At 40.7% G+C, this 27,250-nt stretch overlaps 1 protein-coding gene across 2 annotated transcripts in view; it reads left to right on the top strand.

Moving 5' to 3' along the window:
• The window catches only part of tshz1 (teashirt zinc finger homeobox 1), a 30,027-nt gene extending 22,787 nt beyond the window's left edge, over positions 1 to 7,240 (top strand). For both annotated transcript variants that reach the window (XM_031866480.1, XM_031866481.1), the window contains exon 3: positions 1,787 to 7,240. In XM_031866480.1, coding sequence (XP_031722340.1) covers positions 1,787 to 5,133 — 3,347 coding nt within the window. In that variant the 3' untranslated portion in view covers positions 5,134 to 7,240. The remainder of the gene's footprint in view (positions 1 to 1,786) is intronic.
• Positions 7,241 to 27,250: the final 20,010 nt, after the last annotated feature.

The raw sequence follows: 27,250 nt of genomic DNA on the forward strand, positions 1-27,250 counted from the left end.
GTGTGTGTGTGTGTGTGTGTGTGTGTGTGTGTGTGTGTGTGTGTGTGCTGTCAGGTTTCTCTCACTTTGTCAGCTTGGCTGCTTTGTCTTTAACTACTCTCGCCGCATTGATTTTGAATAGGTTCGGTTTTGCATTTATTTCAATACAGTGGGGCTGCATCTTGACGGGGAGGACGAGACAGGTCGAAAGAAAGAGCTGTGCAGCTGCATTTGCAAAAGGTTACAATCTTCTAATTTAGTGACCAGTTTTCAGCGGAGCCTGTATATAATTACAAGCTTGCAGTTCAGAGAAAAACTAGCACAGGAATAGTTTAATTAAGAAGAGGAAGGTTGTACATTTCAACATTCTCTCACATACACTTTTACACACGTACAATGCTGAGAGTTGCAGCTGTTGGACCTCCAGCTTTTCCCAGGCAGCAGTAACTGGCACCTCACAAACATCAGGTATTATGTCCATTCCGATTATGGGATAGAGAGATACATGCTGTTTGAAGCTGACAGCACATCTGCCTCCTCACTGGAGACTGATTCTGGCACCTCAGACAAGCATCTTACGAGGAATGGATTGGGGGAGCTGCCTTAGCATATTTAACCCTCCAGTTCTCCCTCTCCCTTCTTCTCTGTAATGTTTCTCTCTTAATGTGGTTCCAGGATCATATGTAAACCTTTTCATCTTTCTACTGTTGTAGAGAATTATTCCTTTAAATCTCTTTATTATTTTGATTTTGGTCATCTGATTATTTATTTTTTTTTTTTAATGCAGATTTAATCATTTTAGAAACAAATGATTTGTGAAGATTGTTGACAGTTACTGGGAGTGGGCAGCCATTTTCCACTAATACTATAACTCTCTCTCTCTCTCTCACACTTCTTTTAAAATGGCACACTTGAAGCTGTGAGTACTCTGGGAGCATAGGCAGTAACAACACGGCTTGTCATGTCCACTGGCCGTTTCCTTGCATCACGCTGTGAGGACTTCCACAGCCGATGCCAAGTTGACTCCAGCCAACCTTGGCTTGGCAAGGCTGATGCAGCTGGCATTTCTCTCCACTATCTCTTACTTGTGAATCCATAGTATGTGTGGCGTATTGGAAGAAAAGAACAAATCAATGTCAGGCACAGATCTGTGGTCACTATACAGCAGCAAAATAGACAATGAAATACTCTACACGGAAGCTGGTTGCTGCTCTGGCTTTTATACACTGAAATGTTTGCACATATGCAGTAAATTCATCGTATTAATACATTGTGAGCATTCAGCATATGTTGTGAAGGAAGCACCAAAGTGAGTCGTTAACAGAGCAATCAGAGAGGCCTATTTCCCATATGCATATTAGGCATATTTGTGAAGAGACAAAAATGTCTGTATTTGCATTGGGAAGTAACGGATCTCATTTATATGATTAATAAGTATCATCTTCGCTGAGGATTTTTTCTTTGTATGATTTAAAAATTTTGCTTGTGTACAGTTTTTAAACGAAGCGGAAACATTTCTGTGGCTCATCTCTGCTCTCTACCCTTGCTGAGCTGTAGTGTTCAATAGCTTCATTAGGCAGCGCAGTGAAGAGGACTATATGTCATTGTCAAGATATGGATGTTTGTCACTTTATTATTGCAAAATTGTGTCCTCTGCTGGGAAAATTGACAAAAATCTCTTTAGGATTATTGCAGATACCTTCATATAGTAAGGGTGGTAGATGCATACTTGGTGTTATTCTAATGTATCAAAAATTTGTGTACAAACGATATCTAATTCACTTTCCGCTCTTTTTGTGTTTTCTAGCTTATGGATCTGAGGACGAGTTTAAAGGGGATAAGATCGATGAAGAGGAACATCTGCAAGATGACGGCCTTTCCCTGGATGGCCAAGAAGATGCAGACTATCTTTTCAATGATGACGAGGATGCAGGTGATCGTTATAGCTGCCAAAACTCTCCACTCAGCAATGGCACTAACCCAGACGCTGGGTATGCCTCTCCACTCAGCACCACCAGTGATCATCTGGTGGACCTTAAGACCACGCCCTCCCTCATTGATCAGGACAAGGTAGAGGAGAAGCAAGCGGAGAGCACAGAGCCCATCAATGGCGTCTTGCTAAAGGACAGTCTGGCCAAAATGAAAACTGTCTATGCAAACCTGATCTCGGATGCCTCCTGGTCCAGCATTGCTATGGACATGCTAAAAAGTAAACAAGGGAACGATTACGCAGCCAGCAATGACAATGGAAGCAATCACAAAGGGAGTAATGGCTTCCTGAACAGTCACAGCCCAGGCAACATCCGTCTGAAGAGCAGATGTAGCACTAGCAATGCCTCAGCCACCACTAATATTACCATCGGCAGTACCAACACCAGAGCAGTGTCGAGCAACAGTGGCGCCGGTGTAAACTCTGGAGGATTAGCTTATGACTGGCACCAGGCAGCGTTGGCCAAAACCCTACAGCATACCCCCTACCAACTGCTTCCTGAGCCAAGCCTTTTCAGTACCGTGCAGCTTTACAGGCAAAACAATAAGCTCTATGGCCCTGTGTTTACGGGTGCCAGCAAGTTCAGGTGCAAGGACTGTAGTGGTGCCTATGACACGTTGGTTGGCCTGACGGTGCACATGAACGAGACGGGCCACTACCGTGACGACAATAAGGATACCGAGGATGATCGCAGCAGGAGGTGGTCCAAGCCACGGAAGCGTTCTCTGCTGGAGATGGAAGGCAAAGAAGATGCCCAAAAAGTTCTTAAATGCATGTACTGTGGCCATTCTTTCGAATCCTTGCAAGACCTCAGTGTTCATATGATCAAAACAAAACACTATCAGAAAGTGCCTCTAAAAGAACCAATGCCAGCTCTCACCTCAAAGCTGGTACCCCCAACCAAAAAAAGAGCATTTCAAGACTTGATGTCCCCGAGCTCGCCGGAGTCTTTCTCGTCTGGCATACACTTGGGAGAGTCTCACAAAGACCAAAAAGTGGCCAATCCTTATGTCACTCCAAACAATCGATACGGTTACCAAAACGGTGCCAGTTATACTTGGCAGTTTGAGGCACGCAAGGCTCAAATTCTCAAATGCATGGAATGTGGTAGTTCACATGACACCTTGCAGCAACTAACAGCCCATATGATGGTTACTGGGCACTTTCTCAAAGTAACCAATTCAGCCTCTAAAAAGGGTAAGCAGTTAGTTTTTGATCCTATCATTGAGGAGAAATTTCAGTCAATTCCTCTGCCACCGACTACAACACGACTCCCAGCACCCAATGGGAAGTCGCAGCCAGACTCCCCATTGCAGCCCACTAGCCTTGAGGAGAAAAACGAAGAAATGAAAGATGAAGAGGCAGAGGAGGAGAAAATGGAAGGGATGGAACCAGAGAAGAAAATAAAAGAGGAGAAAGAAGATCCTCCTGAAAAAGCTGACAAACCTAGAAAGGCCAGATCTTACCAATATCTGAGAGAAGAAGACTTGGAAGAGACACCTAAAGGTGGCTTGGACATCCTGAAGTCTTTAGAGAATACAGTTTCAAGTGCAATCAGCAAGGCCCAAACAGGCTCACCAACCTGGGGTGGATACCCCAGCATTCATGCCGCCTATCAACTCCATGGATCCTTGAAGTCCACCTTTCCGTCATGTGCACAGGTTCTACCTTTATTCAGCAGCAAGAGTTTGAAGGTACTGTCCTCTGAATTAAGCAATCTGATCCATTCACCAAATAGCCCCTCTCCACCACCAAGTCACAAGAGCAATGTGTTGGCAATGGAGGAGCTAGTTGAGAAAGTGACAGGGAAAAGTTCAGTAAAAAGTGAAAAAGAGGAAAAACCTGTACAGCGTAAGGGCAGGTCTCTAAAGTCTCCATTGCCAAATCCTAAGGACAAACAGGTTTCACCCATTCCAGAAAACAGCTTACGGGCAGCGAAAAAAACTTTAGTAGAGGACCAGACTGAGTTGAGAGGAAAAGAAGGTGAGCAGACAGCGAGTAAAATAGAGAGACAGATAAAAAGTGAATTTGATTCACCAAAAAAGCCTGTAAGCAATGGCTGCAATAACCTGAGCATCATCACGGATCACTCACCTGAACAACCACTAGTCAACCCTCTCAGTGCTTTGCAGTCTATCATGAACAACCACTTGGGCAAAGCTGCAAAAGTGGCCACTCCGTTCGTAGACCCCTTTGCGATGCTTTATAAGATCAACAGCAGCTCTGCTCAGGTTAAGTCAGCAGAGCCTGTGAGTCAGTACTGCGATGACGACGATGATGATGATCAGCCCATTGACTTGACAAAATCCAAAAACACCAATGGCAGTACACCTACGGGTGCTTCTACACCAAACAACAATGGCAGTGTAAGCAATAGCAAACCAGCTTTCAAAGATTTCTCACAGTCCTCATCTCCGCTCCTTCGGGAGAATGCTTTGATGGATATTTCAGACATGGTAAAAAACCTGACGGGCCGTTTGACACCAAAGTCCACGACCCCTTCTTCCATCTCTGAGAAATCCGACTTCGATGGCTGTACTTTTGAGGACAGTTTGGAGGAGTTGTCTCCCATCCAAAGACGGAAGGGCCGACAGTCAAACTGGAATCCCCAGCACCTCCTGATTCTCCAGGCCCAGTTTGTCTCTAGTCTTAGAGAGACTGCTGACGGAAAGTTGGTGGTCAGTGACTTGGGACCCCAGGAACGTGTCCACATCTGTAAATTCACTGGTCTCTCCATGACTACTATCTCACATTGGCTGGCCAATGTAAAATACCAGTTAAAGCGGACAGGGGGAACAAAGTTCCTTAAAAATATTGAGTCTGGCCAACCTCTGTTTTTGTGCGGTGACTGTGCTTCCCAGTTTAGGACTCCCTCCGCCTACATTCACCATTTGGAGACCCACCTCGGGTTTACCCTGAAGGACCTCTCAAAGCTTTCCATTGATTTAATCGAGCAGCAAGCAGTCAGCAGAATAGAGGACAAGACTTTTAGTACTTCTGGACTTACAGAAGAAGACACTGGCTCAATATATCAGTGCAAACTGTGCAATCGGACATTTGCGAGCAAACATGCAATCAAATTGCACCTTTGCAAAACACATGGGAAGTCGCCTGAGGACCATCTTATCTTTGTGAAAGAGTTGGAAAAGTTTGATAAACAATGAAGAAGCTGATAGCATGACAGATTACTGTTGCACTATAACTCAAAGCTACAATCTGTCATAACAGATGGTGGCCACAACTGTATTGACACATATCGTAATGACAACATGGTTGATACTGTAGTTATTCAGCTATCCATAAATGACAGGAGCTTGCGCTGCAGAGGCTCGAAGCCAAGTTGTAAAAGTAGCATTTTCCGGTGACATAAACGTACCAAATTGGTGCAGCAGCCATGGCACTGATTGTTGCTTTCCTAATGCACTGCATCTAATCTGAGCCTTTGGAAAAAGTCCATCTGTTGATTTAAAACTGGACCACGCTCTTATTTTGATCACTGATTTTGAATTCAAAATGAATATATTTCAACACAACTTACATATTATTTATGAGACACTTTGTGCATGTGTTTGTGTAAAACAGTGAGCATATTATGTCGAATGAAATTTCAACCATGATTACAAAACTGATATCCCTGTTGTTTTTTTCAAATTGCAGGCTTAGCTTTTAAAATGAAGGTAAATGGTTATAAAAGTAACCATGTGAAAGGTGATGTTTTAAAATATTAAGATGATTTCAGCACTTTAAGTGTAAATTGAAGAAATGTGTGGGTAAAAATGACACATCACCTTTTTCATTTTGAATCTCTTGATCAACATTACAATTTGGGGGACGAACTATATTGTTTTGTATTTGTCATTAAATCCCAGAAATTCTTACAAAATATTTAGAATATTGTTTTTTCTAGTAAAATATGATTTCCTGGTTGTTTCAACATGTACAGTATTTGCGTTAGTAGGCTACCAATTTTATTATTGTGAAGCTACAGTTGTAAAATTAATGAAGTTTAAAGTTATTGTATGAATAATCAGCAAGTATGTATACATGTGTCAGCATATCTTGCTCTTTACAGTTCAACATTATTTGTACTGTGTGCATTTTTATAATGTTGTTTTCTAGAAAAATATGGGGGGAAATGTGTAAAACTACAGAATATTGTCGGACCACAATGTCCTTTTTCAGTGAAAAGTAGGTCCTTTGATGAGGTTTACATAAAATTACAGACTTTTAATGGCATCTGCTCTGATGCATGGTCCTGTACATAACATTGAAGAAATAAATTCTCACCCAATGATAGATTGTCAGGTTTTATCATCAACCCGATTATTCAGAATGGCATTCTTTTATCCTCAGTTGTAAAATAAACTCCATGTCATGGATTAAATTGTGGTGTGGATTGAGTGTTTTTGGGAAGAGTGTGAAATCCAGACAGACTGAACCTGAAACACAAAATCAGACTGCTAACTCTTGCCAATATTTTTTTCAATAATGTAATAATGGTGTTTCTCTGCCACATTTATAGATTTGAAGAAAGCCTATGGTAAATGGACTGCATTCATATAGCGTCTTTTTCTGCCTTATCAAGAAAGCGCATTACAGTTTGTAATCGCATTCACCCATTCACACACGCATTCATACACCGACGGGGGCAGAGCTGCCACGCAAGGCCGTTTGGAGCTACTCGGTTCAGTGTCTTGCTCAATGACACTTTGACATGCGTATAGGGGGAGCCAACCGGCAACCTTGAGACTAAAGGAAGACCTGCGCTACCGCTTTCTCTAAAGTCAATTATGTGAAGCTGGAAAAAGATATTCTTTGATGAAAGGATAGTTTTGCATTAGTTACAGTGGTTGGCACAACACAAAATTGGGGAAATACCCTCCAGTTCAGTATGAGATGGATGTGTGGAGCTTCTATTTTTGAAACTGACTAAGCTCTGATTTGAGGATGCCTTTGCTGCTGCTTGGACAGAACAAAGTGAATCACTGAAGTGGTCACCACGCTACAGGTAGTTCTGGAATAGGCCCCTATTCCAAATCGCATTGAAATGTCCATCCAACCATCTACTTTACTGTCGGGATCATAAATACAATGCAGTGTGACAGCCTGGATTTTGACAGCGCTGTGACAGACGCGGTACTTCGGCTTCAAGCAGACAGTCAGCTGGTCTGACTTTTTCTGGATGTATGCATAAATGAACTGTTCTAGAGGGATTGAGGGGCTCAAAGGGGCGTCGGGTTTGGACAACTCCGGGCACTTTAAGGGATGAACACTAGGTTCAAATCCGGCACTCACCACCTCCCATTTTTGTGGCATGATTCATTATAATGCACCAACCGAGCCACTTTCTTGGCTAGCTTTAGTTAGACAAACGCAGAGACAGCCATATCAAATCCTCTAAATTTTTGTCCTACAAAGGGGGCTCGCTGCAACACTCTCTGGACCATCTCCAGGTCACACCGAGGGAGCAGCAGCTTTCCCACTGTAAGCCACAGCTCTTCTTAATCTGAGGATCTTCCATGAGAACTGAAGTGTTTGAAACTATATGCGCTGCAACAAGTTTCAAAGATCACTCTGCAGAGTCGTGATATCTGACTGACATGGCTTCAAGCTCGGTCTCCTCAGGTGCCAGACAGAGCTTGAGTCCCTTGGGTGAGGATGATAGTGGATCCTTCCAGACTGCACTCCCTCATTACTTTTTAAGGGATAGCAGGAGGCTGAATAGGGGAAGCAGTCTGCAGGGTTAGAGTCCACTGCTGTGTCGTCGAATCAAAGCTGAGGAGGGAGAGAGGTGAGCCAGCTCAGAGCTCCAAAGAATGTTCCTCGTCCTTTGGCTGACATACAATTAACATTACCTAACTAAATACGAATTGTTTAAATTATTCAACAAAATTGAACACAAATCCATTTATTTCAGGCCTCTCAATTGTTCATGAATCTTATATACAGTATCTGTAACTATCAAGTAATTTACAAGGCATACAGTGTATAATCGGCCTACTCATGTTCCTGGATGTCAAATATCTACGTTTTGTTGCAGCCCTCTGAGTCTGATACCGACGCTCATGGAACATTTTAGCATCAGTATCGGATGCACCGGGCTTCCAATTAACTCCAATGTTAACCTATCCGCTCAGAGCAAATGCTCCTGAAGTCAAGTGGCATGTTATGACGCAGGGCGGCGGTTGGGGTGGTTGGATGTGTAAAAAAAAAAAAAACCGGCACTTTCACCCAGGAGACCTTTGTTTGTATCCCGTGTGGAACAAAAAGTAAATGTCGACTTATTTGAAGTTATGCAAGCATAATTTAGTACTTAACTAAAGTCATGTAAGTAATGTAGGTTATGTAAAAGCATTTATTTTAATCCAACCCACGCTGTTTTACTAAATCTAACCAATTAGTTTTGTTGCCTAAGTGACACCAAGGTGTCCTGACTAAGTGTCCATATGTGACGAGTTGGGAATGAGAACAGGTTGGTATGCTGGGTAATTATATCTTTATCTTTTCACTTTTCAAAAACAAACCCACTTTTAACTTCAACTTGAAACAACAGTTTGACTGAAAGTTGTGTGCTGACCTTTTACTTGTCGAGACACGGTAACTTCCTGGAGTCCTGTTGTTACAGTGTGGTTGCCGGGCCAGCTAAGTAATCCGTCACATAACGGCTCGTAAAACCATAACTTGCAGTGTTTACACCTGAGGTTTTGTGCAGATTAAACCAATACGGCTTGTGTTAATTAGTAAGCTTTGGAGGTTTCGTTATTATCGGACAGAGCCAGGAATTCCAGTCTTAATGCTAAGCTAAGCTTACCAGCAGCTGTAGCTTCATAATTACCGTGCATACATGAGTGGTATCCATCTTCTCATCCAACTGTCAGAAACAAAGCTAATAAACGTATTTCTCAAAATGCCAAAGTATTCCTCTTTGGTAGCTGCTTTGTGTTTCCAGTTCCAGTTATGTACCAGCAGGTGTTACGAGAAGAAAGCCAACGTTGGAAGTTTATGAAGCAGACATGGCTTGCTGCATTAATGAATAAACTAAATGTTTCCATTTTGGCTTTTATATTTAAGGGTAGAGCAAAAGGTCTGGTTCAACTGGCTGGTAGGATGACGGTCAAACATTCTCTGTCGCATACAGTGTAGTGTGCCCCTCCTGAGGGAAAATACTGCACACATTTTCTCATGAAGTCTGGTGTTTCGTGAGCACAACTTTGAGCGTGTTTTGCATATTTCTTTTGCTACGTGGCACCTTGTTAGTGTGACGCATTTTCATCTAGCGTTAAATGAATGTGAGGTTTTTCCAATTCAGATGCCTCGATGAGCCCAAATCAGTGACTGTGTATGAGCAATTTGAAATGGAGACATAATCCCTTTTAGGGGGAAAAAAGTGAATAAAACATTGTCATAAAAAAACCAGGATTTTGACTTTGTGGTTTAACATAGAGCTAAGCTTTATAGTTCAGCTAGTGAGACACCTGATAAAAGAGGCCGTGGCATGTCTCCACTGAAGGTATTTAAGTCGACATGCTCCCACCCCACGCAGCTCTTGAACACTAGCCTGAGGCTTTTTTCCCAAGAAACAATAGAGTTCCAGTGCCTCGCTGTGTGCTCTGTGTGGCGGGGAAACATAAGAAGCAGCAGTGAGAAATACAGAGAGTGACATAGAAATAGAATAGACGGCAGCATGCAGGAGCTAATGTACAGAAATCATATTAACGGTAACACATAATTAGGATATAAAAACTATTTGGAAGGACCTTCAACTTCTTTTTTTTTTTTTTTATAACAATTTGTCTCTATTAAGAAACTTTTAAGTTTAGAAAAACTTCATACAGTCAGAAAAGAGCATGATAGACTTTTAACTATTCCCAGTTTACTTTGTGTGCAAGACATTTTCTAAGCTGTAGGCTTATATTACGATATTTAAGGAATGTCTGAAGGGGAAGTTCTCCAAAATTGAGTTCAAACGTCCACCTGGACTCGAGGATGAACTGATCAGACTTTAGTGGACATGGATGTAAACTGCTCCTGACCCTGAGGCTGTAATTCTAGTTTGCCTTTATAATCAGCCAAAAACAGAGAGTATCTCCATCGAGTTGTCCCATTCAGGATCAATACATTTGTTATGATGTTGTTGATGTCTCATACATGGTCTCTAAAACAAGCCATCTTTGTCTTGTCACAGCGGGTACAACAGCTCCTCGCACGACTTTGTCAGGCAGTCGATTTGTTTTGTTCGTCTTCTCGTGACTCTCGTTTGCTTGAAAGCGAACGCAAAATAAATTGGCTCCATGTCCTCACCATTACCAGGTGAGCAGAGAGCTCACGAGACAGCAGCACAAATCTGATGTTAAACAAAAGGGTGTTCATGACAAGTGGTGTCGTGATGCAGCCTGTTATCCATTTATAATAATCACAATGGAAAGCTTTGAGTCACAGTAAGCTGCTCTGTTACTGAGTGCTAGCATCTGTGCATGCATGAAGTATTACGCGTCAGCGAGATACACACACACGATGGTGCGAGCAGTGAGTCCTTGTGACATGCGTATCATGTGTACTCATGCCGACAGCATGGATTTGGTGAATTAACCTCGTGCTCTCTTGTCTCCCCTCGCTGCTTTCTGGGCAACCTTCTGTTGATCACAGCTCTGTACGACAAGACCTCGCTTTCAAAACACATGTGCTCTCCAGAGGGAAGAGTATCTAGAAAAAGCCCTGTCTTCTGCAGTGATGTGGAGAACATGCAGTTGAATAAAATGCCTTCATGAAAGCAGTTTCGGATGGAGAATAAGTTACTGGAACCGCATTTCTGTTCTAGTTCATTTTAGGTAGGTTTGATTTCAGAAGTAGGGGAACAGAAATTACATGTAAATTACTGTATTCTGGGGAGAATATTACCTTTGAATCAATGTATAAATATATATTCCTTATAATGTCCAAACCATGCAGAGAAGATCTTCCTCTCAAGCTGTCGATGGCCCTAAAAGACAAGACAAGGCTACAAAGTCAACTCACTGCTGTCCTCAGGCTTATTGCTGTGAGTGGACGCCAATAATCAAAAGCCACCTATCTGACCTTATTAACATATTTATCTACTTCGAGCTTCACTCACCTGGACTGTGACAGCTGGACACTAAGACGATACTTTTACACCAACTTTAGTGAGTAAATCAAACTGAAACACTTGTAAGTTGTTGCTAATGGCTTTAGCAATGGTTAACAAATGATGTTCTAATGCTTTGTGAATCGGCCATTAATGAGGAAAAAAAACCTTGGTTGCCAAGTTGAGAAATTCCCTTTGGTTGCTATTTTTTTTCCTTTATATTTGCTAATGTTGTTATAAATGATGGTAATTAATCAATACATTTGTGGATTGGGGTTCAGATCTTCAGCTCTTTTCTCTGAAGTCTATTCAGTCCAAGACATCTTTCACAACCCAAAAGTTGTTCTTGCCATTGGCTTATAACTGATCTATAAAGCTTGAGTAAACGATTATCCAGTAATATTCATTATGTATGTCATGTTGTAATATTATGGATTAATCAAATAATCGTCAGAACTAGTTCATTTTTTAAATATAGATGTAAATGTATCCTCATCGTTCAACAGTTCTAACGATATCTTATTGTCGGTGTTCATTGTTCTGACTTGTGCTGGTTGCTTCCCTAAAAATAGTCTGATGCTAAAGGTGTTGTTGGCTGTTCACATCCATGATGATTAGTATGAATCGCTTCATCCCAGATGATGACTCCTCCTTGATGGTGTCTGAAGTTGTAAAACATCAATCAGAAGTGAACTCACTTGTTTCTCACATAACAAATAAAAGTGAAGTGGCAGACTCATTTCTTTCTGCTGCTGCCATTCTGACAGTGAAACAATATAGCACCTTAAATATTTGTAAAAACGTTAAGCCTCAATGCCGGATTTGAAGAGAAGCTGAAGGTTTAAAATCACCCGAGACATCTCATCATGGACAGAGAGTTCAATCCGATCGCTTGCTGCCACGTTTGTCCCCGTTGAGATCTGCAGGCCGTCAAAACCGTCTTGTTAAGTGTTGTGTACCTGTCAGGAATGAGCCTTGTTTTGGAAGATACGGACGACATAATTCATCAGGCCGAGGGAGAGGCTCTTGAAGAATGGAGAAGTGACAAAGTCGATTCTTTCGAGAATAATGACGGCTGCCAGCCCGCTGAATGGATGGAGAGTCTTTTAGGATCTATCAAAGCCCGTCTCCCTGGCTGTAAAGCCCACAGGTGTGATGTGAAGAGCCATCAGGTATCTGAAATATGAAGACATTTATATATAAATAAATAGATGTAAATATCAATGGAAATGTCACCATTATATTATTTCATTTATTCGATGCGGAGTGGGCCTACTGCAAAAAATTAGCACACAGTAAGAAAGTGCAGAACCTCAGCAACACAACGTACTTAAAGTATCAAAGTAAAAGTACTCATTATGCTGATTGGTCCCTGTCAGTGTTATATTATGCACATCCATACAATTGGATCATACTAAAAAAATATATTTTTATTTTATGTAATTAACAATTGATGAATCAGCTCTTGTAAATAAAGGGTGACTCTCTTTAAACTGAAAAACAAATCTTTTGGCACTAGTAGCAGCGTGTGTGTGTGTGTGTGTGTGTGTGTGTGTGTGTGTGTGTGTGTGTGTGTGTGTGTAAGAACAGACTCTGCATGTACTGGACTTTGGATATGTGCTGTTTAGTACCTAAGAAACGGTAAATAGGTTACATTCGTTGTGCTGTGCTTCCTCTCACAAATCCCTCATTATTTTGAACTATTCCTGGTGTTGGTTGCCAGGTTTGAATGTCAAATGTCGTATTTATTTCATCTTGAGCTGTGGGAGAAACCACTGTCATGCGGTTGGGTTTAGACCCTTGGACAGTGTGACGAGTCTCATTCACATTCCGTCCAAACCTGACATCATTTGCATGAGAATAAGCCCAAACTCTGCAAACGTGACACGTCCCAGACAAGGGATCACAACTTGGCTGTCATATTAGGCCGGTAAATTCAGGTGACACGGATCCTGTGTCCTCATCTGGGCCAACCTGACAGTGGTTCATGTTCCCTGCTGTCTTTTTCTGAGGGGCTTTGTGAGGGGGGGGTTGCTTTTAATCAGCATGACGAACCCTGGCACCCCCTGCGCACACACACACACACACACACACACACTCTCTTACACTCATATGTGAGAGTGGGCATATGCTGAGGGGCAGTGGGCTGGCCGTTGTGCCATCATTAGTCCAAGCCTACACGGCAAGCTTCTGACACATGTCGAAGGAGCTTCATTCGACCTACAGAAGGTGCATCCGCATTATGCAAAGGTAGCAGTGTCTTTATGTGCAGCACTACTGTCAGAGGCTTGAAGGAAGAACTGAGGAAGGAAGTGCAGGGGCCCGGGGGGGAGAGAGGGAGGCCGGGGGCAGCAGACGTGGAGAGAGGGAAGCTGAAAATCAATGAGAGAAGTGGAGGAATCTGTTTTAAGCAATAATTAACTGCTGCAAATATTTTTGGAATTCTAATATCTTAAAAAAATATTGTTGAATTCAGTGAAACAACAATGATAACTTATTATCTTCATTTAAACTGCACATGATCCGTCAGCATTGTCTCAAATGAATTGTTGTTCTAGAGAACACAAAATGTTTTGACTCGATGTTAGTCAGAGGTTTTTACGATGATGCAGTGAGAGGCGTTTGTGGTGGTGAAGTGGCATTTGTATCATGACAGTCGGTTGTTTTTTTCTCACCTGTGCCTACTGGCATTTTGATGACTCACTCTGAATTGGACTGTGTTCAAGTTCGAGGCACAGTAGGACACGTGTCAGTGATGATCAAGTGCTGCAGTGCAGCAACGTCAGCGTCGTGGACTACAGGACGCCTGCTGCTCTTACCAAAGTGCACAGTGTTGTGTTTATTTGGTATTTTTGTGGCTTCAGTGTTTGACGCTGAGACATGCATGAAGCAATCTTATTGAACTGCTTCCAGTACACACTGTGGTCTGTTACCTTTATTAATACATATCTATCTCTTCAGCAGTAAAAATATTACCTTTCTTATTGCGTATCTAAACATATGTGGCTGTGACTTAAATATTTACCACCGTCTGAGAGTTTCATTGAATAGCTTCTTATATCATTGCGTATGAACGTTGTGGAATGTGCATTTACTGAAGTATAAGTAAGCCAACTTTGATGGTACTTTCGATGAGTGTTTCCATTTTGTACATCTACTCCACTACATTTAATTGACAGCGTTAGTTACAAGTTACTTTGCCGATTTGTATTATTAATACAAAGTACAAATCAACGTGTAAATTATGATATATTGTGTTAGATATAGCTACCCAGCTGCAAAATTAAAGTGATGAACACATCAATAATTATAAACCAATTATATAATGTATAAATTATTCTGAAATGGGCCAATCTGCATAATTTTAACTTTTACTTTTTGTGCTTAGATGCAAATACTTTTATACTTAATAACGGAGTATTTTTTTTTACACTGTAGTATTTTTACTTTCAATTAAGTAAAAGATCTGAATACTTCTTCCACCCCTACATGACCAACTATTTGTTCATCCTTTGTACAGAGAAACAGTAGTCCAATTGAATAGAAGGTACTTTGATCAAAGTGCACCCTGTGCTGCAACGTGAGTGTCTCAAACTATGGACTGCACTTTGCACCTTTTCCAACTCATCCACATATATACATCACAATATTTATTTTTCATCTTTAGTAGTTTGAAAATGTCATGACACAATGTGCAAACACTGTCCCTTCAAAGCTCCTTTCTAATTCAATGTACGGTTTTAAGGCAGCTACTATATTTGGATATTTTCCTACTGTTCTGTTCACTCATAAAGAACTTTGCTTTCTGAAATATCATCTTACCAATGAGTACATTTTTTTAAAAGTACAATGAATAAGTGCTCAGTGTCACAGAAGTGAGGCTGCCTTTGTTGCAGTAGACACTCATAATTACAAAGTCTCTTTAACTTAAATTTTTTTTAAATTGAAGGTTAACTGCCATCCCATCTGATGCTCACTCAAAATGCTTAGGTAGGGAAAAGTTTGAAAGAGTTATGAAGCAAATGAGTTGCAAATTATCACGTCATCTCTTCTCAACACGTATTTAAGAGATGCGTACATAGAAGAACCAACAGTCCAGAGATGAGATTCTGCTTTCATTGCCCACGTCACTACGATGATTTAGTACCAGGCCCTGCCAGTCCTTTGTCACTTGGGCACAGCAATCTTTCTCTGTCAGTTGCCATGGGGGAAGGACTGAGATTCAGTTTTTCCAATAACGCTTAATGCATGGTCCAATAGCTCATGAATATGAATATACATATAAATAGACAAGTTGAGGAGGCGGATGGATGTTGGCCTGTCACTTGTGCCTTGCCTAACATCTCCACTGAGGGTAAGTTGTGTCCTGGATCCACGGCACAACCAACCTCCTGCAAAGTCCAACCAGGCTTCCCTCTTTAACCGTGCGCCTTTAACCGTGTTTAACAGTGTTTCCAGCCCCAAATTAAGTCCCTATCATTAGCAGTGAGTTAGTCATCTCTTTAATTAACAGTTATCCAGCAATCACGATGACAGTCGGAATAGCGTGACGGAGAAATGACAGGAGGGCGGTGGAGGAGCGGCAGCATGGTGACAAGTGTGCACTTTCTACTAAACTGTATTAATATGATGAGTTAGCTTGATGAGCTAAACACACCCAAACAGATGTTTTCATCTCATTTTCATTTGCATCTGGGTAGATCTAATCTCAGTCCATTACAACTAAGCTGAGAGATGGAATTTGAGATGTTTATCTGGCGACTTAAAAGAATAACTCCGCTTTATTACAGAATGAGAAGTGACAACTGAGGGTGTATGTGGACCAGATTAATTACTGTGTTGTACTTTCTATGGTTAATCTTTCACTGGGGATTTCTTTCCACTTCACATGACAGACAATGTTACCAATTTGACAGCTACTTTTGTCAATCCGATTTCCTCTTGACTGTACTAACTCATTGTACAACACCTCGTGTTCATGGTATCTCATCTTCTTATGATATGTAATCAAGATCAGTTTAACAAATGCTTCCATTGAAGACTTCTCAAAGGACAGCTCCTCTCTTCAGGCTTGTGTTTGGCTCACTGCATAGCTGTGCACTTGGGCGAAGCTGCAATGATTTAATTTCCATTTCCCTGTTTTTATAAAATGTAAAATATCACAGAAGTTTTTATGCTTAGCTGAGGAGAAGTTGGGGTATCGATAAAAACTAATTGAAAACAGACTAAGCTGTTAAATCATGACATACATAATGAATGTTACTGAAACATCCACTGAAGTTCATGCTTCAGTGGAGAGACAGAAGATGGCAGCGGGCCATAAACTCCAAATAAGAACTTCTGGATATTTTGTAACATTTGTGCTACATTTGGAAGGAAAACTGGCTATCGTAACAAAACACGTGTTTGTTAGATTAGTGAAGTTTCTTCAATCATGACCTGTCCAGCTCTTCGTGTCCCCCGAAATTGCCGCTGTATGTCATTTGATGAATTGAAGGAAAAGGTCATTTGAAGCTCTTTAAACAACTTTGTTCAATGCAGTGTAGGGACACACTCAAATTCAGACCCACGCTCTGAAATTCTTAATGTATCTTCTCAAAAACTGATGAATTCCTTGACCTTTGCCAGGACGCTCGTTGAAAAATGTGCACATTAATTCCATACTTTGTTCCAACACTATGCTGGATGAAAGGATAGAAGATGATTAATTCAGAAAACTAAGTACTAAACATTCATATTGCAGAACAAATGCATGGTTTCTCTTAAGATCGCCTGTAAACTCTGTTTAAATCCGTTATAGGGCATCTAATAGTCTTAAAACCACTCCATCCTCTAAATACAAAAGGAACTTTATTGTGAAATGTATCTGTTGGTGCACCATTCGAGGCTTTTGGTTTCAGCATCCTTCGAGTGGAACTACACGTATTGCTCTTGTCATACCTGTCCAGCACACAATGCAAGGAGACGCTCTGCTTTGTTTGTCAAGACACTCGCCAAACTCGGCTCTCCAACTCCTGGTTTAACTCCCACACTGTCACTATCTGGCTCGCTTCTCCACCGCCGAGATAGTATTAACGTGTGACATCTACAATGGCCTTAACGCAACGCGCCGAGATTGAGTTCCTCATTCTGCCTCCACGCGTCTCCTCTTACCTTCACTCTGAGCTAAACCAACCCCACCGCTGGGAAAGAGATGTGACAAAACCTGGGGGAAGGGAAGTGGAAAATAAGGAAGCGCCAAAGCCGAGCTGCCACTCAACGACAGGCATTTTGACAATCATAGGCTGTCATCACTTTCTGATCAGACCTGTCAGCAAGAAATGCGGCAACAAGACAGCGCTGCAGAGAGAACATTCGCATGTCTCCCTCCTTAGCCTACTGTACACACACACACAGATATTCAGAGTTGTGTTATTTATGTACACCAAATCACACCGAGACGCGCAAACACATCAAACATGTCAGAAGGTGCTATGTACCAACCCCAAGAATAAAACAAGTTTGGTTGCACAGTGAATTGGCTGCGCATCCTGCCAGTGCTGCAGGGATTACCCCCCCCAGCCCCAGCCCCAGAAAAACCCAGAGAGGCAACATGCAGTGGCTTTGTTAACTGAATAAAAGTATTTTTGATCAAATTAAAAAAGTAATTTCGGTGTTGAGCATTGTTTATGTGCCACTAGGACCAAGCAATCAACTCCCCATGAATCCTGTAGGTGCGGCTTTCTTAACTGAAGACATTTAGAATTGAGAGTGAGTCCCATTAAAACACTCACTTTTACTTGTGATTGCCCTGTTTAAGCCCAAACGTGTCTAATCCTACAATTGAAAGAGTACCGAAAAAATTTGCAGCAGTTTGATTACAAAATAGAGCTAACACAGACAGGGAAGTCTCGCGAAGTTCAATTCCATAGATCCAATTATCGTTCTCCGTCCAAACAGAGAAGAAAACAAGAAACAGAGAAATGAAATAACATCTGTCATGTCATCTGAGTCTAACTGCCACTCAGAGGAGCCAAGCTGCCATCTGCATGAATAATGGAAGTAAAAGGGGATTTCTATTTCTTAAGAGTGGTGGGAGGACATTGTCTCACTTGCTTCAACATTTTTAAAGAAAAATGTTTTGGATATTCGAGTAATATTATTTTTGATAAGCTTTAATCTAAGTTTGTTTTATCTAATGTTACCCAGCTGCTCCACATAAAGTGACCTACATTTTCTTTAAGTTGACAGATTTAATGTTTGTGTGTGTGCAAAATTAGGTAAAGACCCCCAAAACAAGGCTCACCTGGTTATTACTTAGTTTAAATTGATATGTGTTACAAACTTACTCAATACCAGGGTTAGAAAATACAGAAGAGTCTGCAATGCTGCTCTCAAACTCATGATACACACGCATATAAAAACATTAACTGACTGTGACTAACGTATTTAGTCCTGTATGTTGTGCTGAAAAGGTTTTGTTCGATTTGTTGGGTTTCGCTGTGTTCAAGTCTTGTTAATAACAGGAAGCATCAATCAGCTGTAAGGCGGTGTGTCTAGCTTCATATCATTTGCTGTGTCTGTTTATCTGTGGGTATCAACATGTGAAGAGTCCACCGTCACACTGCGGCGCTTTATTGAAACCAATGATGACATCAAAAGATACTCCGGCGTGCTTCATGTTGTATGTGTATTTGTGAGCTGCTGCTGTTCATTAGCTGCACATCTGTCACTGCTGATGATCATTATAACACTAACTGCCACTAGAGCTGGAGAATTACTCCGGAGCTCAGAGAGACATCAGAGAGGCCTGAGTGGCAGCTGTCAACCCAAAACGGTACCTGGAGTGAAATAATACTGACTGGTCTTAACACGCAGGTCACATCATTGTAAAGTGGTTCAGTCAATGAATAAAAGACTAGAAGTATCTCATGTTTGGATCCACAGTGTGCCTCAATATTTCATCTCAGCATTCGTTTTTTTATGGTTGAAATGACAATTCAATTTAATTTGAACTTTTAAGATGAACTAATTTAATGTACCATTTATACTGCATACCAAATATGTGTAGCAAAATCAAGTGCGAGTAGAGATTCAATCTTCTATCAAATCGAGTCACACATAAAACCTCAAACTAAAGTTAATCCAGTAATAAAACCTGATAGCAGAAGCAAGATTGTCAGTTTTTACTTCTTATTTTCACGTAACATTTGTTGTCAGTCAACACCAGTAAATCAAGAGGTCATTTCTACATCAAAATCCTTTGAAAGAAATTAACCAAATCTACGTAGCAGAACTAAACCTGTAAGCCAGCCTTTCTTTATTTTTCGCACCATACTACATCTTCTTGTTTTAAAGATTTAAACCTTAAGTAACATCAATAAGATTCAAACAGAAATGGTGCTCAATCACAAACACACATAAAACAGTATTTACAACTTTGGAACATTGTTTTCTTATTTTCTTTAACCTTTGATATTATACCGTTTTCATTCAGCCCTTCTGGCACAATTGCTGCTGTCACCTTATTATTTTGTGCCAATGTCATATTATTACCCTACTGATCTGCACCTGGTTCAACATCGAAAATGGACCTTTATAAAATGCAAGTCTTTGTCCGTTGAAATGTGGAATAGTTAATGGAGATTAAATAGAAAGCATATTTCTAACCAGAGGTTAACAGGGAAAATTAAACCAAATAGCACTGATGAGTTTGTTTTTAGACTATTTCAGTATACCTTTAAAACTGCACTTCACGGGACTGCTGGTGGTTTGAGCTGAGAAGCACTTTTTGCAGATAGATCTTAAAGAACAGCTAAATATTGATCAGAAGGAGTCTGTTAATTGTATAGTCCAAGGAGTACACAAGTTGGGGCATTTACCAGAGAGGAAAGGCAATATCAGAGCTCTCATCATGTTTCTGTTGGTAGTTTATTGCAGATGTTTTTTATCAGTGTTACTGCAGGATCCTTTCGTCAAGAAACATTATGCCTCATGCACTCGGATCACGTTCTAAATGTAAACAGTATTTGCACACACATATAGCACATGTGTTTTCTTATTTTGTTGTCCTCTTCGAACTGCTGCAGCTATGTGGTGGGAAACTTGACTTTTCACTTGAAATCAAGGTGTTGGAAGAAAAATGAATTCTTGCTGCCAACTTCACATAATTAGAAACATCTTTTCCCGGGCGCCACAAGCCTGCCTGGGCCCGCGGCTCCACACAGCCTTGCCCTGGATCACATTTTTGATCCACACACCCCCATTCCCTCCAGGATGATTATGACAGAAACAAACAAGGAAACAGGGAGGGATGGTCCGGCGCTGTGGCAGGCGAGGACCAATAGTCTTCCTTGTTACTCTCTGAAGCTACCATCTAGAGGAGAATAAACAAAAAGCAACAAACAAGACACTGGGATGATCTGAATCAGGGCTTTTGCAGCAGCGTCCTGTTTTTGTAGCTTTTGTCTTGTTATTTTTTTTGTCCCTTCGTCTAACAACCAAACAAACACAGCTCCCACAACCTTGTGAGTGACTGTTAGCCTCCATCATGTTTCCTTTTTTTCCATTCTCTTCCTCCCACTCAGACATCACTCCCGCACACATCAGTATTGTGTAACTTCCCCCTGCTGCTTGATGACCCTGTGTTAAGTGCGCGACGGCTGAGGACGTGTTTGTGGCAGCTCTCGGTGTCAAGGTGTTTGCAGATATTAAGTGATTGTTACATGCAGACTAATTAAAAAAACGGTGCATTTCAAAAGCAGTAAATGAATATGCAAATGGCCTGTGTCTGCGTCTTGTTGTCTGAAGTGGTGATAACAATGTGGCTCTAAGCTCTTCTCTTAACTGTAATTTTCTTGATCCACCGTGACAAACAAACAGAAACGATAATCCTATTATATTTTTAATGGCACAGATTTGTTTTCTCCAGGCAGTCTGTGAGAGATGTTGTTTTTTTTTTGTGTGTGCAGTTGTTTTGTTCACCATCACTGACAGAACTTGAAATCAATTTTCAGCCACTTCTGTTTCAGTCTGTGCAGTTTTTTCAGCTTATTCCTGCTTCTTTTTGTCTTCATTGTTGTGATGTGTGTACGTCCTTGTACCGGTCAACTAAAGAGAGTACGGTTTTCTTCTCCAGGGCAGAATTTACATTAAGTAGCTTAGCATCACCCTGGGTTGTTATATGCTGCCAATTTTCATTACTGATACGTCCATTTGTTTTGGATCCTTTTCCAAACATTGACGGGTGGAATATTCTGTTGTCTTTCTTATTAAAGCATTTTGAATTAATGACTCTTCAGTGAAATGTTGTGGTATCCACAGCACTCTGCTTTATTAACCTCAAACATAACAGGATGTGTTGTGTACTTGCGGCTGACAAGAAAGTCAAACCAGATATAATTCAATTGCCTCTCATCTCTATACATTAGAGGCAGAAATATGCCATCTGTTATTAGTGGTGGAGTAATAATTTACATTTTTGAAACTGTACGGACTGTAAATCATCTACTTAAACCGCCTAATTGCTTTGTCTAAGAATGTGTTTGAGGCACAACATTTAAGTATGTGGGCAAATTATTTAAATTCAGTATGTGAAATATATGAATATGCAGAATGTAGATATTCGACGAAAAGATTTAGTCTTGATCCAGTCAAAACAGCCAAACGTCATTTCCATGAGGACATTTGTCTTCAAAATCAAATGCATGTCTTTTTTTTTAATTCCTTATGAATTATTGTGTAAGCAATTAAATGATCTACTATAAGTAAGAAAATAAGGATGAGAAATGTAAAACAAATGTAAGAATTACTTTGAAATAACCACTAAAGGTGAATTATTCCTTTTATCATATTTTTGTGTTTTTGGCTGACCTAATTGAACAGTGTCTGTATTTTACCCATAATTAGTACCAAATTACATAATTCTTTACAGGAAATGTCTGAAGAAATGATTGGGAAACTAGTGTTGTCTAGAATTCTTTAAAGTGGTAATACTGTAGGATCTCTCAAATTATTCTGATAAGTTTGAAGAAAAATAAACCTTTAAAAAATGCTGTCGGTCACAGTATCCAGTACAATCATTGCATTCTACATACAGTATATAGTAGTAATATTATGCACAAATAGTTTGGACATAAGTCAAGCTTTTACATAAATTAGCAGAGAAACTGTGCAAATATTGAATGCAAGCAACTCTATCAATATTATCTGAGGTTCTGTACTGTCTAAAATACCAGCCCAGTAGAGGAATTACATCTCGCAAATTACATTCAATGCCAATTTTTTTTGTGACAGTGGAGGAAGTAGTATCAATCTCAAGGTCCACTTACAATCTAGTTCCAGAGCTTTCAACACCAGTGCACTGCCTTCATCAGCAGATGGAGTTTGCTCAGATGTTGTGATAAGGCTGAAGAGGACCTCGAGTTGAGATTGTTCTGTCAGACCGTTGTTTCAAGAGTCAAGATAATGTCAAAACACTGTGAATTGCCGTCACTATTTGTCTGTTTTTTCCCCCCCTGAAGAACTTTTCTCCACCGTATGTGCGTCTCTCTCTCTCTCTCTCCTCAAACCAGGTTTTGACAGTCACCTCTCAGCCTGCCAAGTTCATACAAATGGCCACTCATGTTTGCATTCAGCAGCACCGGTCACAGCTGCTTGGACGTCTGACAGGCCCATCTAGAGTTCAGCCACCCTGACTGTGTTGACAGCTTCTGCTATTAAGGACGCCAGAAGTCCACGGCTTCCCACTGAGCTACTGACTGGTTTAGAGAACACAGTGTGTGAGTATGTTTTCCCTCAAAAGTCCCCAGCTTTAAAGTCTTAAACATGAAAGTTGAGTGCAGAAATAATGAAATAATAATTGCCTATCTCCAGCGAGGTTAAATGTCATTGCTGGATGAGGGATTTTGTTTGCTGTAAGACGCAACAGCAAGAAAAAGAAGAAGAAGAAGAAAGAGAAAAATCGGCTGCTTCAGATACAGTCAAAAATAACTTTTAGTACATTTGTGTGTGTGTGTGTGTGTGTGTGTGTGTGTTAAGCCCACGAAAGAGCTGAAAACTGCAAATTGAGCACAAAATGTCAACGCTATAAGCAGGATACCTTAAAGAAATAACTTTGACAACCAATGGCACATTCATTTCCTCACTAATACCTGAACTAAATACCTCATTCCTCTTCAACTCCAAAGGCTGGTAAATGTGCTGGCATTATGTTTTCTATGCCATGTGCCCTAATCAGTGAATAATAGTCTCAACAAAAATATATCAACTTGAATAAACAGCTCTGGGTACTTATGCTGACATTGTAGGGGTTTCATTTGAAAATGCTTTACCTTCTCCTCTAGCAATGAAGAAAAGTCAACTAGTAATTATTGTGGAAGTGTTTGTTTGAATCTTAGTCGACAGAGGTATTTAAGAGTCTGAGCCAAATCCTCATGCAGTCTCCCTTGAACCCGACAGAAGACACCGAGACCCCTTTAATCTTGGCGGTAATGCACTGACAAGCTCTTCTGACGCACCTTTCATTTGAAATGTTTTAATGTCTCTTCACATTCGGCTCCTGTCGTCTCCCTCTACTTTGCTTCTTCAGTCTCCTCATCCCTCTTTCTGGAGGTAGGCGTTATCAAAAAAAAAAAAAAAAAAAGTAAGTTTGAACTAACTTCTGAGGAACATCAATCGAGCTTTAATCAGAATTTTAGAGCAGCTTTTTTAAGGAGAAGTTCATTTATTAAAGTGATGGCATTTGTAACATCTTGCTCTGCACCTGTTTTCGCATTCCCAGGGGAGGACAAACCCAATCATTCCCAGTCCTCATGCGTAAGAAGCAGGCACGTATACAGTGTTGTATCCATCCCGCTAACATCCATTTAGCCAGGCATGGTGCTGTGCATGGACTGATTATGAGACAATGGGCCTCTGGGCACAGACATGCAAAAGGCCCTATCATCTCTCCTATACGTACTGTAGAAGCAAGACACAAAGACTTTGTGATGCTTTGCCTCTTTTTTTGTATGGTATTTTGCATCACACATCACTGTGTTTTCTTTTTTTTTTGTCTTTTTGTGTCTCTATTTAGTCATTTTGTGTCTCTTTGTAGTTGTTTTGTGTCTATTAGTTGTAGTCTGTTTATGTTGTTTTGTGTCAATTGACTATAAAATAGAGCTATAACATTATTTACCTGTCTCTGTTTACCCTCCCGAGGCGACATAGTGGCCTTATTAAACAGTGATCCTTAATCTCATGCACTTTGTTAATTGGAGCTTTTTAGTTGTCTGTTTCTTTTCAGACATCAGACTTGTGTAAGAGGATTGAAAGGCTTCACACACACTGTACTTTTGAAACTGATTTGTCTTAATGCCACACTAGACAGCTGAAAGATTTGAAGGCTGTCTAGCTGAAGGTATGAGGGGTTTATGGGGTTGGAACTGTCAGCGTCCCACTGTGTCCACCACAGGGGTGCACAACTTACCATATGGAGAGGAATACAGATGTCTTAACATGGGAGATTTGGATGCTGCTTTAATCCAAAGTGCATCACAGTATCATAGATATATGGAGTGTGCATATAGCTGCAAGGAGAACCTGGGTTCATTCAACCTTTTACTCTGTACTGTATGAGAACCTCCATTAAAGCCACACTTGTAAACCTCTCACTAACACTTTCATTTATAGGACCTCAATTTCTGAATACTTTATTACTATCTTCCAAGACGTATCCTGTGCAGAAAGAATTTAGAATTAATTAATATTTACTTGGGGCGTAAGTGGAGCTTTTCTTTCAAGGGCATTGCTATTTCCTCTGTTATTAGTGGCAAATCTTTCCAGGAAACTACCCAGGAAATTCTGCAACCCTGTCTCCTAGGAATTATGTTTATATAGTACAAAATTGTTTTCCCAATTACGTTGCAATGAAAGATACAATCGCATGCCTGTATTTTATTCCGAGGCAACATTTTTGAGTGTTTAGGTAACAAAAGCACTTTAATGAAGGTTGGGGAAAGCTTGTGGTTTCAGTTAAATGTTAATAAACCTGTTGTATCTCAAGATACTGCAGACGTTTTCTGAATTAAACCAAGACCATGATCTTTTCCCAACTTTCCCTATCTCTTACCAAGGCCTGCCAGTTTACAAAACATTAATTAACTAATTAATAACACATCCTCATTATGCTGATGAAAACGTAATTCAGCATTACAATATGTTTCCTCCACAAAGTATTTTCTGGTGCAAAATAGTTGAATGTTAACATCATTTCTATGAGACAGGGTTGACACACAACCACCACATGCTGTACTATCATGACTGTTATCTGACAGCTCAGGATTTATTTTTCTTCTTTTTTTTCATCAATCAATACAAATATTATGTTGGAGGACAACAGAATCAGATCCTAAGTCGTACACAGAGTGTAGAAATTACTAGAAGACGTGTTTTGTGCTTGTGGACATCGAATTGCTGCAGATTAGAGCTGGTCAACCACTAAAATTTGTGCCTTATCAGCTCTGATACGAGGAGCAAATTGTGCTACAAATATCGATGTTTTTACCCAGTTTGTAAAAGTAAAGATAACAATCCTAGTTAAAACACATTACACTGTTCTTCGAGTGTCTTTTCATATCCTGTAAATAATCAACATGTAGTTTCTTGTATCTACAAGTTACAAAAACATAAATGATTCAAAAAGTATCCACACAGCTGAAACATCCAGTAGAGCTCTCTTAATTAATACGCTGTTAGAAATGGTACTATATGAAGTATTACATCATGACACATCGAATAAACTAGATGACCTGTATGATGATATAAACAGCTAAAGGCCAAAACACCAAAACAACGAATGGAACCGTCAAACAGACAGAAAAATATTTTTCATGATCTAATGTCGTCATTTACACTAAAGCCAAAACTGATGTGTTAGAACTTTTACGCAAAAAAAAGTTATGTTCTAGTTTGCCAAGACATTTTTAACCGCAAGTCCTGTCTGAAGAATCTGAAGATGTTTGCAAAAGTGAGATCTATGAGCATTTATTTGCACAGTAGTTTATCTGTTACTGTTAGTGTATCCTTGCTGTGGGAAGCAAAACACCGCTGAGATGAGGCCTTCAATACTGCTCGATAAAACTTGTTCAACTAAGTTTTTACAACTTATATTGTTAAACTTCTTGAGAAGTTTAACAATATACAATTTTATATCCTGAAGGCAAATACTGATTGTAGTGCTGATATAATTCAGGAGCCATTAAAGGCCATAACCTCTTGGCCTCCTCTGCAAACACACGCAAACGCTCATATGCACACACACTCACACGCGCATCATTAATGTATTTCACTTCAAAGTCTTGGCAATTTTCTGATGACATTCACACTCCTCCAGGGTCAAACAACATCTCACTGCCTCCGTATCAATTATTAAATATTTTAAGCAGCCTCCACCGCCTGCACCTCCGTCACCCCCTCGAGACCGATGCCGTTATCATTTTTGTCAGAGTCAGTTTCCATCTGCATTTGTCATCCCCGCACACATTTACGAGTTATCAATCGCTGTGTCAGGATGCAAAATAACTGATGTTCTTCGGGGCGGGATTGGATGGGACTATCTGGGGCTTTCAATCAATGCATATTCTCCCCCTCTCTCTCTCTCTTTCCTATGCCACTACTCCCTCATAAATCTCAAAGCATTGTGGGGCTGTAATGTATTTGTGGGGGGGTGGGGGCTCGGCTGTGGGTGCAGATGGGCTGGGGGGTCCTGGTGACAGAAGCAGTAGTTATATTATCAAACATTACACCTTAGGGCGAACACGGTATCAAGGGCTTTCAGACTGTGTAAGCTCGCCACGGTGGCAAAGGAGGAGGCACGACTACAGCACGCAGGACAAGAAGGGATTACTTTCTGTCGTCCATAAATCAACTCTCCAGCTAAACTAATCTCTCTGGCTGGATGGCAGAGTAAATACTCAGGGTATAGGGATGTAATGTGTGCTTGATGCATCTGGTTATGGCTGCCTGGCTGCACACAGGAAGGGTGAGAGGCACTCCGCTAGCAGTTACAAGTTTGTTAATGTATACTTTCCTGCATGCTATCCTTCTCTATCTTGTTTGAGAGGATCGTGGTGGGTCGGCCAGCTGCACGGTGTTGATAATGTGAGTGTACGGGTGTGTGTGTGTGTGTGTGTGTGTGTGTGTGTGTGTGTGTGTGTGTG

The sequence above is a fragment of the Anarrhichthys ocellatus genome, unplaced genomic scaffold (genome assembly GCF_004355925.1).
Source record: "Anarrhichthys ocellatus isolate YVR2014 unplaced genomic scaffold, GSC_Weel_1.0 scaffold35, whole genome shotgun sequence".
NCBI classification, from domain to species: domain Eukaryota; kingdom Metazoa; phylum Chordata; class Actinopteri; order Perciformes; family Anarhichadidae; genus Anarrhichthys; species Anarrhichthys ocellatus.